This window comes from Lissotriton helveticus, chromosome 5_1 (assembly GCF_964261635.1).
Source record: "Lissotriton helveticus chromosome 5_1, aLisHel1.1, whole genome shotgun sequence".
Lineage (NCBI taxonomy): Eukaryota > Metazoa > Chordata > Amphibia > Caudata > Salamandridae > Lissotriton > Lissotriton helveticus.
This window is the reverse complement of record NC_136065.1, coordinates 740,639,689-740,657,540: the sequence shown is the minus strand read 5'-3', so window position 1 is coordinate 740,657,540 and position 17,852 is coordinate 740,639,689. Positions and strand designations below refer to the sequence as shown.

Genomic DNA, 17,852 nt, shown 5'->3' with positions numbered 1-17,852 from the left:
GAGAGGGCGCCTGTTGGCAAGGTATATTTTAGAACGTGCTATCTATAGAACGAAAGGGCGTAAAAGAAGGGCAATAGGAATACAAATTTGGGAACCGGTAGAGCGATGGATGGAGGGGGAAGTGGGGCAGTAGCTTATTTATTTATCTCTTTGAGTCACTATTTAAAGTGTTGCCCATTCAATGTATAATTCTGATTGGAAAACTGTTATTTCTCTTTTTCATGCAATGTTTGTTTTTATATATGAAACTTTATCTGCTGATTTTCTTTTATGTTGTTTTCTTCAGTACTACACATGCTTGTAACCTGATCAACTCGCAATGAAAAAAAATAAAAAATAAAATAAAAAGAAATACAAATTCAAAACTACGAGTCCGACCTCCACCCTGTTAACAGGGGTGTTCCACAAGGATCAGTGCTCTCCCCTCAGCTTTTCAACATCTACATCAAACCCCTTACCTCCCTACTCAGGAAATCTAACATTCCTTTTCACCTATATGCGGATGACACACAACTCTACCTGGAAACCTCCTCCATTGCTGACATCCAGAGACTCTACGCCACGTTCAGGGAGGTACAAGTCTGGCTCTCAAACAATCACCTAAAACTTAACCAAGAGAAAACGGAAATACTCCTCATCTCCAATAAAGACGAGAACCCACAAATCGCGGAATGGCTCAAAGCTATCGATGCCCTCAATGGCAACCTCATCCTGGTGGATTCGGTAAAATCCCTAGGTATCACCTTAGACCCCAAACTAAACATGAAAAAACATCACAAAATCCGCAAAAAGCGCCTTCCTCAATCTGAAATTACTGTACAAAATCAAACCCTTCCTCCCACCCAAAGACCTTTAACAAGCCACCCAAGCACTAGTGCCCTCCAGAATTGATTAAGGGATTGCAGCCCTGCCTGGGACATGAAAATCTCACATCGCCCCCCTGAAAACAATGTTAAATGCAGCATCCAGAATGGTCACAGGTACTAAGAAATTTGATCAGATCTCCCCTGCACTCCAAGAACTTAAATTGCTTCCAATTGAGTTGAGAGCCACCTTCAGAACAGCCTGCCTCACCCATAAAGCCCTGCACACAGGCAAACCGGAATACCTGGCTGCCAAACTCAAAAAGGCCGGCCAGTTCAGAAACCTCAGGAGCTCCAACTCTCTGCTACTCATCCCACTGAAATCTCGTAAGCAGTAAACCGCGACAAAATTGTTTGCCGGGAATTCCCCCGAAAATCTGGAACTCCATCCCCCCTCACATCAGAACAATACGCTCATTTCCCAAATTAAAAAATCTGCTCAAAACAGTCTTCCTCGACCGCTCTCGAACGAACCGATAGAAGCCATGGATGCACTCCAGCCTGCACTCTCTCTAACCTTATACTTTGACCAGTGACACTGATTCAGGTCAAGAAAATCTCTCGGGGACGCTCGTCCGATGTGAACAATGCAACCTTTCCGCCCTGTATGAACTTCATCCTCCTTGCCTGCCCGCGCATCTGAGCCTCTGTTCGCCTATTCTCGGCCTGATCCGCATGGTTGACTTTAATCTGTACTGCATACTTGCTCCTAATGTACTTGTTGTAAAGCGCTCTGATCTCCTCGGGTCTAGCTAGCGCGTGAAAGGAAGTATTTCTGGAATATGAATAAAGTAAATGGAAAGGGTTTACTAGACAAAGAATTAGTTAAGAAATCAAGAATGACAGCATGAGGTGATGACGACTCCCCTCCCCTTGCCCAATCGCAGTCCATGATTCACGAATGCTTGCAACTTTTGAGGGTGGGACATGCAGAATTAAAGGATATCATTCGAGTGACTTAAGGTTAAGAGAGTTGTTGAGTTGAGACGACGATGCTGAGTGAGGAGTGGGCTAGAGCTGCGGCTGGAGAAGAATAGACTGGGAAGATTTAATACTGAAAGACAGGCTGAATAGATTGAAGAATTGCAGAAGAATATCGAGGAGGGAGAGAGTGTAAGAGAGGGATGCGCTTCGGTGCGTCGGGTTCTATAGAAGTGTAGTGAGTATAATCCTATCCTGCACTTATCCTATAGTCTTTGTCTCCTTACTCTTTATCAGGTGACCTCCACCAATCCTTTTGGCCAGGGGTTGGGTTTCCTCATTTCAATACTCGGTAATTACAATTCTGTCTTAAATTTACATAACTTTTTGCAAATGTATGATATATTATGTCTTTGTCTCTCCATCTATCCACCCCTAATACGGTTCATTGTTGAATAGATCTGTTAATTTAATGTATTTGATAAATGAGTTTTCTCTCCCATGAAAGTTGATGGAGTTTGCACTGTGAATTTGTATAAATGAGCGTTCATTTTGAATGAGTTATTAGATAAAGTATGTTAAATCTTACCCAGAGTCTATGATTATTTTATTGAAAGTTAGAAGTTAAATTAGTTAAAATTGTTAATATCACCATCAACTACTCGACTAATGGTCCATTGACCAAAGGATGAGTGTTGATCTGTGAAGATTAGTTAGGCATTGACTAATTCAGATCAAAGTGAAATAAAACTTGACCCCCAGCGAAACAGTCAGGAAATTTGAATGTGTCTATAGGCCCATTTTCAGTAATTTGTTGATTGTGAAATGTTCATCCTGGCCTTTCACTGGATCAGTATCAAGTAGGAAAAACTGAATAAAAGCCCAGAGACAGGACAATATTTCCCAGTTTATGTTTGAAATCTCGAGGCAAGTTTTATGTTTGTTATTGCTATTGATTTAAATTAAATTTTTTGTAGTTGAATACATCATCTAATCGAGTATAAAAAATAAGCATCTTAATTACGCTTGAAACACAGTAAACTGGTGAGCTTGCTCAACTGTACATGTAGCAGCCGAATGGGTGGTCGTACATTTGAAATGCCTTCTGTTTTACTCTCCTTATCATATGTACTCTCCTAGCACTATGGAAATTTTCTTGCTTGTAAAACACCAACACCTCTCTTCTCTCTTTAAAATGAAACAATGTGAAAGGGAAGCATAAGCATCACTCAATAACTTTCATATAATAAACGAAAGCCTGCAATAACCACATATGCCACTAACCACCATGTTACACCCTGTACCTTAAAAATGGCATTGCCATTTACCAATAACCCTAACTTTCACTAATGCAAGACCGATTGCATTGCAAATGCTTGTTTTTATGCCCTTTGGCAGCATGTAAATGTAGCCAGCCTGGAAACGCGGCAAATGTCCCCCTTGCAGGCTATCTTCATTTCCAAATCTCTGAGACATATGCGATAGGACTGCAGACCCCCACCCCCAGCCAGCCCCTCTCCCCTGTTTGTGGAACTTCTCATCCAGAGGGACCTTTCGTAACAGCCTTGGTCGCATATACTAATGGCTCTAATGCTTCTTTAAAACACTTGCGACAACTTAGCAAGTGCTTATTTTATAGTTTGCAGCTGTTACCATCTGCTTTCACTTGATCCAAATTTGTGGACGTACAGGTTTGTTCTTGTGACTGTTTGGGGTTTGTGAATGGTTAGTATGTACAAGTCAATATTTTAAAATATATTTTTGGTGACTGCTATAGCCACACAGCTGTTTTTTTTGTTGTTTTTTTTTACTGTAATATCAATTCGGTTTGCTGCGATATTGTTCGGAGGTCTTTTGAGTTTTGACTATTCTGCAATTGCAGGTTGGGTGCCAACTAATTTGCAAGTCGCAGTCGATCTGATGCAGTATGCTCTAATTCCATCTACATAAGCTTACATTGTATTTCAAATGAGGCAAAATTGCATTTTGCTCTTTCAAAAGTTATGTTGATTAGTATGGTATTTCAGAAGGAATAAACCAAATCAGCACTGCATTAAATTATGCTTAACTTTTACTTCTGTTGAACCTTAAGAAGCAAGAGTAGACAACTTTGCTTGAAGCTGATTTGATTAAAGTTTTTTTTCCGTAAAACAGAAAAAGGAGACTTCATTGCATTGGACCTTGGTGGATCAAATTTTCGGATTTTGCGGGTGAAGGTATCTCATGAAAAAAAGCAGACCGTACAGATGGAAAGTGAAATTTATGATATACCAGAAGACATCATACATGGAACTGGGACTCGGGTACGTATCTATCTTTGTGCTCCAAGAGATTGGGCTCCTCCATGTTATTTTCAGCACATGCAGCAGTGGTAACTTTTTGAAGCTGGATGATTTGTAGGTCTCGCCTGAGCTAAGGCGCTTGCGCATTGCTCTGGCGAGATTATAGTAAGGGGAAAAGAACAGTCTACCAAAACTGCGGATTAGACGCAGTTCATGTGATGTATGCACGTGCACGCCATCGCCAGCCACGTCACACACCACCATTTGTCTGTGCCTCGCATCAGACTTCAAAGGCTGCCACTCCCCCCCCATATCAGACTTCAAAGGCTGCCGCTCCCCCGCCTCTCGCATCAGACTTCAAAGGAATGCGCTCCCACTACCCCGCCACAGCAATGCCGAGATAGCTTGTTTTCCTAACTGTCTCTCTCCCGAGCTGGCTCTTTTAGCCTTCTTCCAAAAAACCTAACTGTGCATTCAAAGCATATCTTGTTCTTTTCACTTATGCTCCCCATCTCTACTTCGACTCCATCACCCTACTCCTCCTTCTTCCAGTCCTCCCACTCCAGAATTTGACAGCATTGTAAAATTACTGAAAAGTAACAGGGCAGCACTAGATAAAACACACAAATGACATTGCAACAAGGCCCAAGTCACCTAATAGATTAAATAAAAACATACATGGAAAGATGCCACACCAAACCATGTCGAAGACCGTTTAACAACCTTGCAACTTAACTTAAAACTGATTTACCAAAAAAAAAGAACGAAGGAGAATTTGGACCAGTTAAGGAATAGAAGGAACTATCGCCTTAATGTTGGTTGTACCAAAATGAAATTTATTCAAGAACAACTTTTTGCCCGGAGACACAAATCTGATCTGAATCCATTTAGAAATAGCAAGCCGTAAACCTTTGAACAGATGGAAATGGTAGTCCGGTGGAAGCATCTGCACATTTAAGCTGATCTTTTGGGGGTGGGGGGACATACAACTAGATCATCCTGTAATCCTCCCAAAACATACTGGCAGCCGTGCTTTAGTTCATGCTGCACACTGCTACATTACTCACACTGCCGCACGTCTCACACTGCCGCACGGCTCACACTGCCGCACGGCTCACACTGCCGCATGGCTCACACTGCCGCACGGCTCACTACTGCTGGACGCCAGACACTGCTGGACGCCAGACACTGCTGGACGCCAGACACTGCTGGACGCCAGACACTGCTGGACGCCAGACACTGCTGGGCACCTCACACTGCTGGGCGCCACACACTGCTGGGCGCCACACGCTGCTGCCCGCCTCACGCTGCTGCCCGCCTCGCGCTGCTGCCCGCCTCGCGCTGCTGCCCGCCTCGCGCTGCTGCCCGCCTCGCGCTGCTGCCCGCCTCACACTGCTGCACGCTGCTGCATTACTAATACTGCCGAATGCTGCACACTGCTGCATGCCTCACACTTCTGCACGCCTCACACTTCTGCACGCCTCACACTGCTGCACGCCTCACACTGCTGAACGCCTCACACTGCTGCACGCCTCACACTGCTGCACGCCTCACACTGCTGCACGCCTCACACTGCTGCACGCCTCACACTGCTGCACGCCTCACACTGCTGCACGCCTCACACTGCCACACGCCTCACACTGCCGCACGCCTCACACTGCCGCACGCCTCACACTGCCTCACACTGCCGCACGCCTCACACTGCCGCACGCCTCATACTGCTGCACGCTTCACACTGCTGAACGCCACACACCACCACATCACTCAGGGACACCGTCACATCACTCTAGGACACCGCCACATCACTCGGGGACACCGCCACATCACTCGGGGACACCGCCACATCACTCGGGGACACCGCCACATCACTCGGGGACACCGCCACATCACTCGGGGACACCGCCACATCACTCCGGGGACACCGCCACATCACTCGGGGACACCACCACATCACTCCGGGGACACCACCACATCACTCCGGGGACACCACCACATCACTCCGGGGACACCATCACATCACTCTGGGGACACCACCACATCACTCTGGGGACACCACCACATCACTCTGGGGCACCACCACATCACTCTGGGACACCACCACATCACTCTGGGACACCACCACATTACTCAGCCCAACCACAGCATCACTCAGCACCACAACAGCATCACTCAGCACCACAACAGCATCACTCAGCACCACAACAGCACTGTCCTTGCTTGCTACCAACAAGCATTGCCATAGCCAATAGGACTCGCATTAGCAAAGTGTAAGCTATTTGCTTTGTGAATAACAATGCTATTAATTTATATATTTTCAAAGCCAACACATGTTTAAAAAAATTTTAATTTACAATACCAATAGCTCACACTTTCCTAATGCGAAACCTATTGCATTGAAAATGCTTGTTCTGTAGGCAGTTGATTTTGATGGTTGCAGAAGGTAGAAGCAATCCACTAACCTTGGTGCAGTGGGGCTATTGTCATTGAGCCACCAATGTCAGTTGAGCCACCGATGTCAAGGGTGGACAGAACGGCTTAATGTCCAGCCCTGACTTCTCCTGGTAGATGCCAGTGGAGTAGAAGTGGTCGCAGCCATGCTGGGGAGTGGTGGTACTTGCAGTCAATGTCATGACAAATCCTTGGAGAAAAGTAAGATCTGAATTGTAATGGAACACAGATATTCACATAGCAAACACTCTTGTATCCCTGGGGAACATCAAGGGGTATTAAAGGTACCAGGGCACACCTGCTCATGCCCGGGGCACATTTCAGTCCCAGCAGCAATAGCGGATTTGTGGTTTACTTTTCTTCTCCTCAGTGTGCCTTGCTGGGCACCCCAGGGTTCAGTGAAAAACATGCCAGAAAGTCGCTCTTGCTTAAATCATGCTAAGGGAGCTCATTCACATCATCACACAGATACCTTCACATCCCAAGAAGCATATACACCCACCTGTCTTATAACGGTCCTTTGAATTAGTCAAACTTGCCCTGCTTCTGCCAATGCTTGTACATGTGCAATGCATTTGTGAAACTTGATGAACACATTTTTCAGTCCAAAAAAGCCACAGCAGGTGTAACAAGGGTGTGCAGTGCAATACAAACCCAGGAAACAGCCTAAAGCAAGAAATGAGTTGTGTTGAGAGTAATGCTTGCACTAATTTCAGCCTCTGACCATCAGTCAGGTCGCATTCCAGACCATCGTTTTTTGCCACTGTTCCACTCTAGACCAAGACTACCTATATCCCAATCAATCTTGGTCCTGGTTCAGTAGGAGCAGTCCAAAACTAACTGCCAGACAGGTCCCTTCAGAGTGGTGCAAATAATCCCTGACTGGTTGTGTCCTAATTTAGGATTTATCAGGGGGGTAGAGCTTGAGTCCAGTGACATGCCACCTACATGTGACCATACCGATAACATTTGTAGTGTCAACTACAACAAACAACAAATTAAGGAAAGGAATGCTTAAAGTAATCTCAGCTACTGGGCAGCACCTGGGCCACATTGTAGAGCATCGTTTTGCGCCCATAATGCCACTCTAGAAAGAGACTTGTCAGATACAAATGCGTCTTGATCCTTCTCCAATAGAGTCTAGCTTGCACTGCTGGCCCAGAAGAGCACAGACTGCATACTGGGTAGAGCTCTGAGGTTAGATGGATAATACAGAGTGTAAAGTGGAGGGAGCACAGGGTGCAGGTGGAGAGTCTATGGTACATAGGAAAGTGCAAAGTGCAGCATGGTGCAAAAGATAAAAATAGGTGAGAGTACAGGAATGAGCACAGGCTGCAAAGGGAAGGAGTGGGTGTACAGGAGGTGCAAATAGAGCACAACGTGGAGAGCAGGAGGTCAAAGTGGAAGGGGAAGCATAGGGCAGCAAAGGGGGGGGCATATGGTAAAGGGGTGCCTAATGAGTGTGAACGGGGGATCATAGCATGCCAGTTGGAAATGAAGGATTCAAGGGGAGTTTTGGGGTAGAGGGAGAAATGAAAGGTGCAATGGGGCCACATAGAATGCAGGGAGCAATTGCAAGGTAATACAATGGTATACTGCTTGCAAGGGGGTACAACGTCTACTTTGGGAATATTAGGTGCAAGGGAAAAGAACAGACAAGTGCATGATTTCTCAAAGCTTGTAAAAACGGTCACATGGGCATCAGCAGTGCAGCTGTTCTCTCTCTCTCCCTCTCTCTCTCTCTCTCTCCTCTCTCTCTCATCCTCTCTCTCTCTCTCTCTCTCTCTCCTCTCTCTCTCTCTCTCTCTCCTCTCTCTCTCTCTCATCTCTCTCTCTCTCTCTCTCTCTCTCTCTCTCTCTCTCTCTCTCTCTCTCTCTCTCTCTCTCTCTCTCTCTCTCTCTCTCTCTCTCTCCTACAGTGGCATCACCAATGTAAGTTTTCCACTCACACACCAAATAAAAACTATGTAGGCATAATTCACACATTACAATACAGGCAGAAGCAATGCGTCTTTCCATACACAGAGTACATGCAGTATTATTGCAAGTTTCCTTTACATACTGAACATAAACAGCAAAGACAACAGCAGTGCTAAGGGGGCGTTCTTCTTGGCTGTTGGAAACACATCCCATGTTCACCTCACTAATGGAAGGCCGGGCAGAGGTGTGTGCCCGAGATGAAGGGTTGTAGGAGTGCGAGAGGGACAGGCAATGCAGGTGCTGCAGCTGTTGGCCTGAGTATAGCTCACAGAAGTGATGCTTTGTGGCAGCACAATTATCTAGGGGCAAACATGTGAGCTCACAAACAGTGGCACTGAAGCGAAAGAAAGTCCACAATAGGCAACAGGCTTATTTTGAAGGTACAGGTTGGGTGGGTCTCAGGTCTAGCTCATGACACAGAAGTTGATGAGTGTGGAATCTAGTCAGGCTGAGCCCACTTTAAGAATGAGTCTACTTCCCGGCACTGATCCACTTGATACAGTTCACTATTCTTTTTCAGTTGCCTGAGTGCAGGTAAAATCTCACTGAGATGCTCAGGTACAGACTGGCAGAAACTCTGTGCTTAGGCCAGTGTAGCTCTCTGGCTGATGGCAGGCCGGATGTACAGCAACAAAATACTGTGCGCTTTGGGAAGTGTGAGAAATTGGCCTGGCATAGGCTGTCCACTAGTTATAGTGGGCACCTTGCACCAGTCCAAACAGCCCTTATTGATGATAGGTTTAAAGACAACCTTCATTGAAAGCTATCCTAGTGGTAGCTATGGAGAGCAGCCTGCCGACTAAGTCTTGAAGAAGTGTAAAGCAGCTTGGTTTACCAGATTATAACCTCTTGACTTACTAAATGAAAGGAGAACCACACAAGGTATATATCAAATATGTGTATTTATTACTAAACACTCTCTACTAGCCTCTTTATGAGATTAGAGAACAAGATACAGAATATCAACACAATAGAATTTCAGTAAATAGCACCATATATTAAAGTGGTATAAGAACCACGACTTTACTTGACACAGTGCCTAGAGCACGTAGAATCGCTGGGACCCCAAGGAACCACCCAAGGTAGTGACACAGGGGACCCACGGGGAACATGTGCAGTGTGAGAACACAGCCTCGAGCTCAGTTACCTTCTATGGTGAAAGTCACTTTTGGAAATTTAAAGTTAAAGGATACTTAGGAGAGGACTTTGAGAAAACCCCTTAAGACTTAGGGGGTTCTAGGGCCAACACCCATGGGAGCACAGGAGTACTCGTTACCTCACCCAGGGAAGCCGGGTGCATAGGTGTCAAATGGTGTCGGGAATCGTCGTTGTTTTCATTGGCGACCTGCTGCAAAGTGCTGCTGCCGTGAAGAAGCAAAGTGTCCGGTGTGATCCAAGCCTGGATCGAAGATGGGAAGAATCTGCAAGTACAGGGGACAGAGTCTTGGTCACTTGCCAGTGACCAGAGGCACGGTAGACGAATTCCCACCGATGTCTGGTGCTTCAGGTGCGAAGAGGTGGAGCTTGACTCTGCAGCCACGAGGACCAGGAGGCATCGACGACGACCAGGAGCTGGATTCGAGCTGTCCCACGAAGGATGTTGAATTCTGCGGCGTCGGTGCTCGGATTGAACACAACAAGCCCTGGCAACAGAAACCCACGCAGGAAGACAAAAGATGCTTCGTGTGGACTAGCAAGGTCCAGGAGACTCCCCAAGCGATGGAGAGTCAGGGCACGTCTGGAGCAACCAGGGAAGCCCAAGGAAAGTTAAAGTTGCCTTCTCAGGGACTCACAGGTCGACGGACCAGAAATCTCGAAGGTACCTCGAGAGAAAACACAAAGGGCCAGCTCACGGAACACTTGTGGAGTGTAGGCCGGCAATCTTCAGTGGAATTGCTTCTCGGGGTCTGGGCTACAAGTAACCCAATGCACAGCCTCGAGGATCGTCAAGAAGCATATGCACTTGCAAATGTGCACAGTGTCCAGGGGTTCCGGTTCCACGGTACCCACGAGGGCTACAGGTCTCTGCTTTGTTGGGGACTCTGGTCGGCCTCTGGGAAGTCTGGGAACCCACCTCCTGTGTTGCAAATTTTTCGGAGTCCGGCGGGAGCTTCGGAGATGCAAACCGGTGAGATGCGTCTTTGGTGCCTGCCACACAGGGGAGTAACTCCTTTACTCCAAGGGAGATTCTTCAGTCATCTAGCGCCTTGTAGATCGTCGAAGTGCCAGGATTCAGTAACAGAGTTTCGTCCAGGTAAATCTAAAGTCCTGTAGTCGGGGGTTCCTACTTTATACCCAAGGAAGGGGTGGGAAAAACTCTGGGGACCCCCCTATGGAAGGGTTTAGAAAGAGGGGTAGCTACACCCATTTTCTTTGTCCATATTCACACCAAAGCAGGGACTGGTAGCCCCTGCAACCGGTTTGAACTGGGCTATGCACAGGGACACCAAATGTGCCTCCAGTGCGGACCTCAAAGCACTCTCGGAGTGCACCCACCCAGCCCCAATACACTAAAGCCTGTCTGGGAGGTGGTTACACCTCCCTGTGACAGGAAACCTATTGTCCAGGCCTCCCTTGCCGGAGTTTCCTCCAGCAGCAGGAGGCCAGACTCGTGTCTGTGGCTGCAGCATCCATTTTGTGATGCCAGGGTTCTGTTAAGCTGGTACCTGGTGAACCGGTGTGGCCATGTTTCTAGCTCTAGGAGGGTGGAATCATACCTCCGCCGCGAGTACTGGCGGGGAGGTATGACTCCAAGGTGTTTGACACCAAACACAACATGTTTCCTTACAGCCACACCAAAGTTAGCATTTACCGCGAGGTTATAATGCACTTAGGAGTATATGGTTTGGCTGCATCACAAAACAACCCCGGAGAATAGATTCTAAAGGCTGCAGAGGGGCCCTGCTCATGCATGGCCACCCTCTCGCACAAAACCCAGCACCCTGCCTTCAGGATTGATTAGGCCTACCATAGGGGTGACTGATAGGTTTATATGTGCAGTGATATGGAGAGATATAGGGAACCTATATCTAGGTAAGAGGTGCATACACCACCTTACACAGGCTGCTGTAGCAGACCTGTGGTGTCATTTTGAAAAGCTGCCCAGGGTTTGCATAATACATGCTGCAACCCCTGGTAAGCCTCTGGCGTACCTATGCCCTGGGTTCATAGTATACCATATACTAGGGACTCACAAGGGTACACCAGAATCCAATCTGGAGTGTACCTAAAGTACATGTAATCAATTTAAAGTGGACAGCAGATAGGCTGGGGACCTGAATAGCAGGATCCCAGCCAAACTAAGTCCAAAACCAGCAAAACACCAGGAAAAAAGTAGGGGCAACCATGCAGTCAGATTCCACCTTCCTACATCCCCCCCCCCCCCCCAAAAAAAAAAATAAAGGAGACAAAGCTAACCTTGCCCAGTTGAGCCTTTATTGACTAAGTGGCCATATAAGGAAGAACATGCACTAGCATGGTTACCCCCTGTATAATGGTCCACTAAGCAATACCTAACCCCAAAGGTATGGGGTGATCTCCACCATTTGGAGTTACTACCTGTAGTGTGGTTTGGCAAAGTAAAAGGCTGGTGGGGTGTCTGGGTAGAGAAGTGAGGCCCTAATAAAGTTGGTCTCAGCTTCCTCGGATCACTGGTCAACATGTAGGCCTTTCTTTCCATGACTGAGTTGTATCTGGCCCTAAGGGTCAACCTTTGGCTGTCTACAGCTGGGGATTGGGTCCCTTTGGTTGGAACACTGGAGGGACATGGTAGGTTTGGAACCTTTTGGTCCCAGGTTCGCCTTTGCCCAACAGAGCCCATCTGGGGGAGATCCCTACACAAGGATAAGGGGGATCCCTCCGTGTGTGGGGGAATTTTCCCCTGGCTAGGGCTACTAGACTGGGTGCCCCTAATCTGCTGTTGGGGAGGGTGGTCCTCTGGACAGGGGGCCCTGTGGGGTCCAGTGACCTCCCTGCCCTCTGCAACCCTGGGCTGGCTAGGGTAGGGAAGAGGGGGGCAGGTTACCTGCTCCAGCCTGGGTACCACCTTGGAAGGGTCCCCTGCCATCAGGGGGTGGTCGGCCAGGCCTGACTACCTCTGGGGCAGTTCCTTCACAAGGGGTAGGAGTAGTTCCCTGAGGAGCTGACCCTTAGCTATAGTCTGGTGCTCTCTTGTGGAGGAGAGTGGGACATTTTTTCAGGCTCCATCACTCTCAAATTTCCCTGGGGTTGGGCTGTGGCCTTCACAGCCCCACCAACTCTCTCAAGGAGGCCCAACATTCTTAAATGGGCCTGGTATTCAACTTCAGCCAAGGCTGAAATCTCAAGATCATTGCCCATTAGGCAATCTACAGGCAAGTTTGGGGACACTGCCACTCTCTTTGGGCTAGTGACCCCTCCTCAGCTGAGATGGACTATGGCCATGGGGTGATCTCTTCTGATAGCATCAATGTTGGTCACCTGGTATTTAAACTCTGGTAAAAGCAGATGAGGGGGGACTAGTTTCCCTGTCACCATGGTGACACTAGCCCCTGTGTCCCTGAATGCCACAGCTTCCTGACGATTGATCATGGGCTCCTGTCTGTACTTGCCCAAAGTATTGGGACTCATAGTAAAAGTGGCAAACCCCATGCCACCATTACAGACTGAGGAGGCCTGTGAGGGGGATCTTTCTAAATTGTGGTCCACCTCTGTTCCCCATGAGAAAGCATCTAACTTTTTGGGTGCATTACTACCAACTGGGGGATTACTCCTTGTAGTACCTGGAGGCGTGGTAATATTGCTAGGAGGAACATTTCCTTTCTTGCCAACCCTAGGGCAGCTGGGATCATTTTTCCAGTGGCCAGGCTTTTTACAAACATGGCAATAAGGTTTCTTTTCAGGGGAGGAAGGAGTTGGGGAGCCACCCCCAGAAGTGACTTTTAGGGCCCTGTAGTGGATTTATCTTTAGACTTATCCCCACCTTTCTCTTGGGTCTTGGAAGATTCTTTCTTCGGGTCACCACCCTGATTCTTTCACTTTACTCTGGTTCTGACCCATTTGCCTGCCTTCTTTCCCAATTCTTGGGGAGAGGTCAGATCAGGGTCCACCAGTTACTGGTGTAAAAGCTGGTTTTGACAATTATTAAGAATCTGCTCCCTCATAATCAAATTGTACAATCCTAAAAAGTCATGCACCGTACTGCCATGTATTCAACCTTCCAGAGCCTTAATAGCACAATCTACAAAGTCAACCCAGTCTGGAGTCTGTGCCTTTTGGGTGCCTCTGAACTTAATCCTGTATTGCGAGTGGTTAAGCCAAACCCATCAATCAGAGCACTCTTTAAGATGATATAGTTATCAGCATCCTCTTATCTTACAGTGAGGAGCTTGTCTCTACCTTTGTCTGCAAAGGAGAGCCACACGATTGCTGCCCACTGCTCCTGAGGGACCCTCTGTACTTTACATGCCCTCTCAAGTGCAGTTATCCCCACTCTGGTAGGGTGGGACAATCTTGTTCAGGTTCCTATGGTCCTAAGTATGTTCTCTACTTCTAGGGACACTGATGCTGCCACCATGGGACTCTAGTCATGACTTTTTAGAAGCTCTCTGGAGCTCCAGGGATTCCCAGTCTAAAGCCAACTGCTCTTTCCTGATCCTGAGTTTTTTCTTCCTCAAATGCAGCAGTCTGCAATTTCTATCATGAGAGGACTCTCTCCTTTAGGATGCTGAGGTACTATGAAAAACAGATTTATTTATTTATTTATTTTTTACATTTCTAGAGCGCTCTGTTACCCGGAGGTGTCCTGGCGCTAACCGATTAAAACTGGTGCGTGTGGGTAGGTGTTTAATGGATAAAGAGCCAGGTCTTCAGTGCCTTTCTAAAGCATAAAAGATCAGGCAATTGTCTAATGTGGAGGGGAAACTTGTTCCAGGCTACTGCCCCTCCTAAGGAAAAGCTCCTGCCTCCCCATCTTGCTCTCTTGACTCTAGGGACTGATACCAATGCCTGCTGACCTGATCTGAGAGATCTTGCCGGTTTGTACCAGAGAAAATAGTTCCTTCATGCATCTGGGGCCCAGATCATGAAGTGCTTTGAAGACCACACAAAGTGCCTTTAAGGTAATTCGTTTCCGCACTGGCAACCAGTGAAGTTTTGCCAGGTCCTGTGCCACAGATGCGAATTTAGGTGTATCTGTTATCAGGCGTGCAGCAGCATTCTGTAATGTCTGTAGTTTATTTAATATGCCGACTTGGGCGTTCAGCATAAGGCTGTTACAGTAGTCTAGCCGAGATAGAACTAGACCGGTGACCACTGTTTTTCTATGCTCTTGCTCCAAAAATGGTAGCACTTTCCTAATTGTTTTAAGAACAAAATGGGTGGATGATACCAGGGCATTAATCTGAGGTTTAAAAGATAATGAGTCATCCACCAGAATGCCGAGATTTTTCACCTTAGTCACTGGGGCGGGCAGGGTTCCCATTTCTTCAGGCCACCATCTCGGGGACCAGAAGTTATCTTTGGAGCCAAAGAGTAGCACCTCTGTCTTCGAAGAATTTAATTTAAGACAGTTTTGAGCCATCCAAGCACCCACTTCTCGCATGCAGCCTTTGAACCTATCCGCCGTGCTGTCTAAGTCCCCCGGCATCAGAGACACCACTATCTGCGTGTCGTCCGCATAAGCTGTGAGGTTGAAGCCAAAGGTTCGAATTATCAGGGCTAGAGTGGAAACATAGACATTAAAGAGGGTAGGACTCAAGGAGGAGCCCTGGGGCACTCCACAAGGAAGCGTAAAGGGGCAAGATTCAAAGTCCCCCAGTGCCACCACCTGAGTCCTGTTGGAGAGGAAGGCCTGTAAGATCTTCAGCGCCTTACCTTGAACTCCGGAGGCCCTCAACCGGTCCACCAACAACTTGTGATGGACCGTGTCGAAGGCCGCCGAAAGATCCAGCAGGATCAGGGCAGCTCTTCCTCCTCTGTCCAACACTCTTCTAATGTCTTCCACTGATTTGATTAGGGCGGATTCCGTGCTATGTTCTGCACGGAAACCATGTTGGCAAGGGTCTAGATGTTCTCCTAATCTCAGGAAGGTGCTTAACTGGGTGTTTAAAAAGCCTTCGATAATTTTAGCTGGAAGGGGCAATCTTGCAATAGGCCGATAATTGTTTAGGTCGGCTATGTCCAAATTGGATTTTCTAAGGAGGGGTAAAATGGAAGCTCGTTTCCATTTTGCAGGGAGTTCCCCTCTATCCAGCATGAGATTAAGGAGGGGGGTGAGTCCAGCTGCAATAGTGCCTGGCGCTAATTTAGCAATGGAGGGATCATGCGGGGAGCCAGATTTTATCTTCTGGAGTCGGCTCATGACCTCTTCCTCGCTGATTTGGGAGAAAAATAGTAATTTTTCTAGGCCGTTATCTGATTCCACTAGGTTAGTGGGGAGTTCCATCAGAGCTTTTATTTGACTATCTAAGGGAGAGAAGATTTTTTCAACTTTTTCAAGAAAAAAGGTAGCCAGCCTCCCACAAAGAAGAAGACTGGGGGTACCTCTATGGTTTTGGGGACTGCCAGAGAAGATACCGTTCGAAAAAGCTCCTTTGGAGCATTGCTGGCTTCTTTAACCTTCTTCGTAAAAAAATCTCGCTTAGCTTGCTGGATCTTCTCTTTGTACGCTCTTTGCTCAGTGTTCAGAATTTTTTTTATCTGACTCACTAAAGGTTGTCCGCCAGATTTTTTTCCTTTTTTTTGCACACAATTTTAAGGTCCCTGATCTCTTTCGAGAACCAGGGGGCGGAAGGAATCAACCGTGTGGGGAGAAAGGTTTTAGGGGGAGCAAGTTGTAAACATGCATCCTCAAGCCATCTCGTGTACGCCCTGGTTGCTTGCTGAGAGCGGCTCCAAAGTTGACTTTAGTACACAATCCAGCTCTTCATGTTTTATGTCATTCCATTTCCTAATCTGTCGTGGGGTGGGTCTAATTCTAGCTGATCTCCCCGGTGGGGCTAAGGCCAAATTAAAAAAGACTGTTGAGTGGTCAGACCAGGGTATGGGCTGGATTGATAGGACATTGAGGCTCGGGTGATTTGAAAAAATACCGTCATGGGTATGCCCTGCCTTATGGGTGGGACCGCTGACCAGTTGCCTCAGATCCAGCCCCTGGAGCAGATCCGCGAGATCGGATGTGTCCGGGTCCGAACCGCATTCAAGGTGAAAGTTAAAATCGCCTAATAATGTGAACGTTTGGACAGCGGCGGCAGTTTCTATCAATTTACCCAGAGCTAGAAAAAAAGGTGCTTTTGACCCAGGAGGTCTATAAACTAAGCAACCTTTAAAAGTTTGGTGGTCAGAAAGGGTGAAATTAAAGAGAATAGTCTCATCTGGACCTCCGGGCCCTTGTTGGAAGGACCCTCTAAATGAGCGGTGGTAAATAATAGCTAAACCACCACCTTTCTTTTTCTCTCTATTTTGGGTGTAGCAGACATAGTTCGGTGGAGTAGCATTGACTATGTCAGGGCCAGAGGCGGCATCGGTCCAGGACTCTGTGATGAAAGCTATCATCACTCCGGCGTCCTGAATCAATTCCGCTATTTCAGTACTGTGTTTGCCCAGGGATCTAGCATTGAGTAAAAAACACTTCACCGCAGCTTGACTTTTCCTGTGTGGCTTTTCCTTGTTGTCCCTAGGGGGCGCAACCGACTCCCAGCTTAGTCTTGGCAAAGTCTGTGAGCAGTTAGGGCATATGCCACGGGCCTTTCCTATGTTGGGCCCAATTTCCAGAGTAGCGCAGCTTGCTAAGTTTGATCTGCACCTCCAAGCTCTAAGAGCTTCGCTGGTATAGTTAAGCCTCGGGGACGAGTTGGTGTCGACCGGAGCAGAGGTCCCGGCCCTGGGCGCGAGACCGGCGCGAGACCGGCGCGGACGGGCGCAGACGGGCTTGCCTTTGGCGAGCCTTCGGCGCGCCCGCTGCGCCCGTCCGCTGCGCTCCCTGTATCGATGTACCATTTTATGCACGTGGGGGCGGGAGGGGCAGAGCACTAGTCTGCTCGCCCAGCTCCTCAAGCAAGATGGCGGGACGCACGAAGGCTTTGGCTCTGGTTCGAGCCCCCTGGGAGTAATCTGTGCAAATACGCTATTTTAAAACAGTCAACAATGAGGAGTTTAAAATGCAGATAAAAACTCACAACAATATGTTAAAAAACGCTACTGGTCCCGGCTTCCGCCTCAAGACCGTACCTTCAGACACACACACTATTAAATCAGTGGGGGTGCGATTAACATCCGGGTTTTTATGCACGTGGGGGCGGGAGGGGCAGAGCACTAGTCTGCTCGTCCAGCTCCTCAAGCAAGATGGCGGGACCCACGGAGGCTTTGGCTCCGGTTCGAG

At 47.7% G+C, this 17,852-nt stretch overlaps 1 protein-coding gene across 2 annotated transcripts in view; it reads left to right on the top strand.

Annotated features, from left to right (window-relative positions):
* Window positions 1-17,852, top strand: part of LOC144754887 (hexokinase-1) — a 1,510,469-nt gene that overhangs the window by 154,019 nt on the left and 1,338,598 nt on the right. For both annotated transcript variants that reach the window (XM_078643208.1, XM_078643209.1), the window contains exon 3: window positions 3,939-4,087. In XM_078643208.1, coding sequence (XP_078499334.1) covers window positions 3,939-4,087 — 149 coding nt within the window. The remainder of the gene's footprint in view (window positions 1-3,938; window positions 4,088-17,852) is intronic.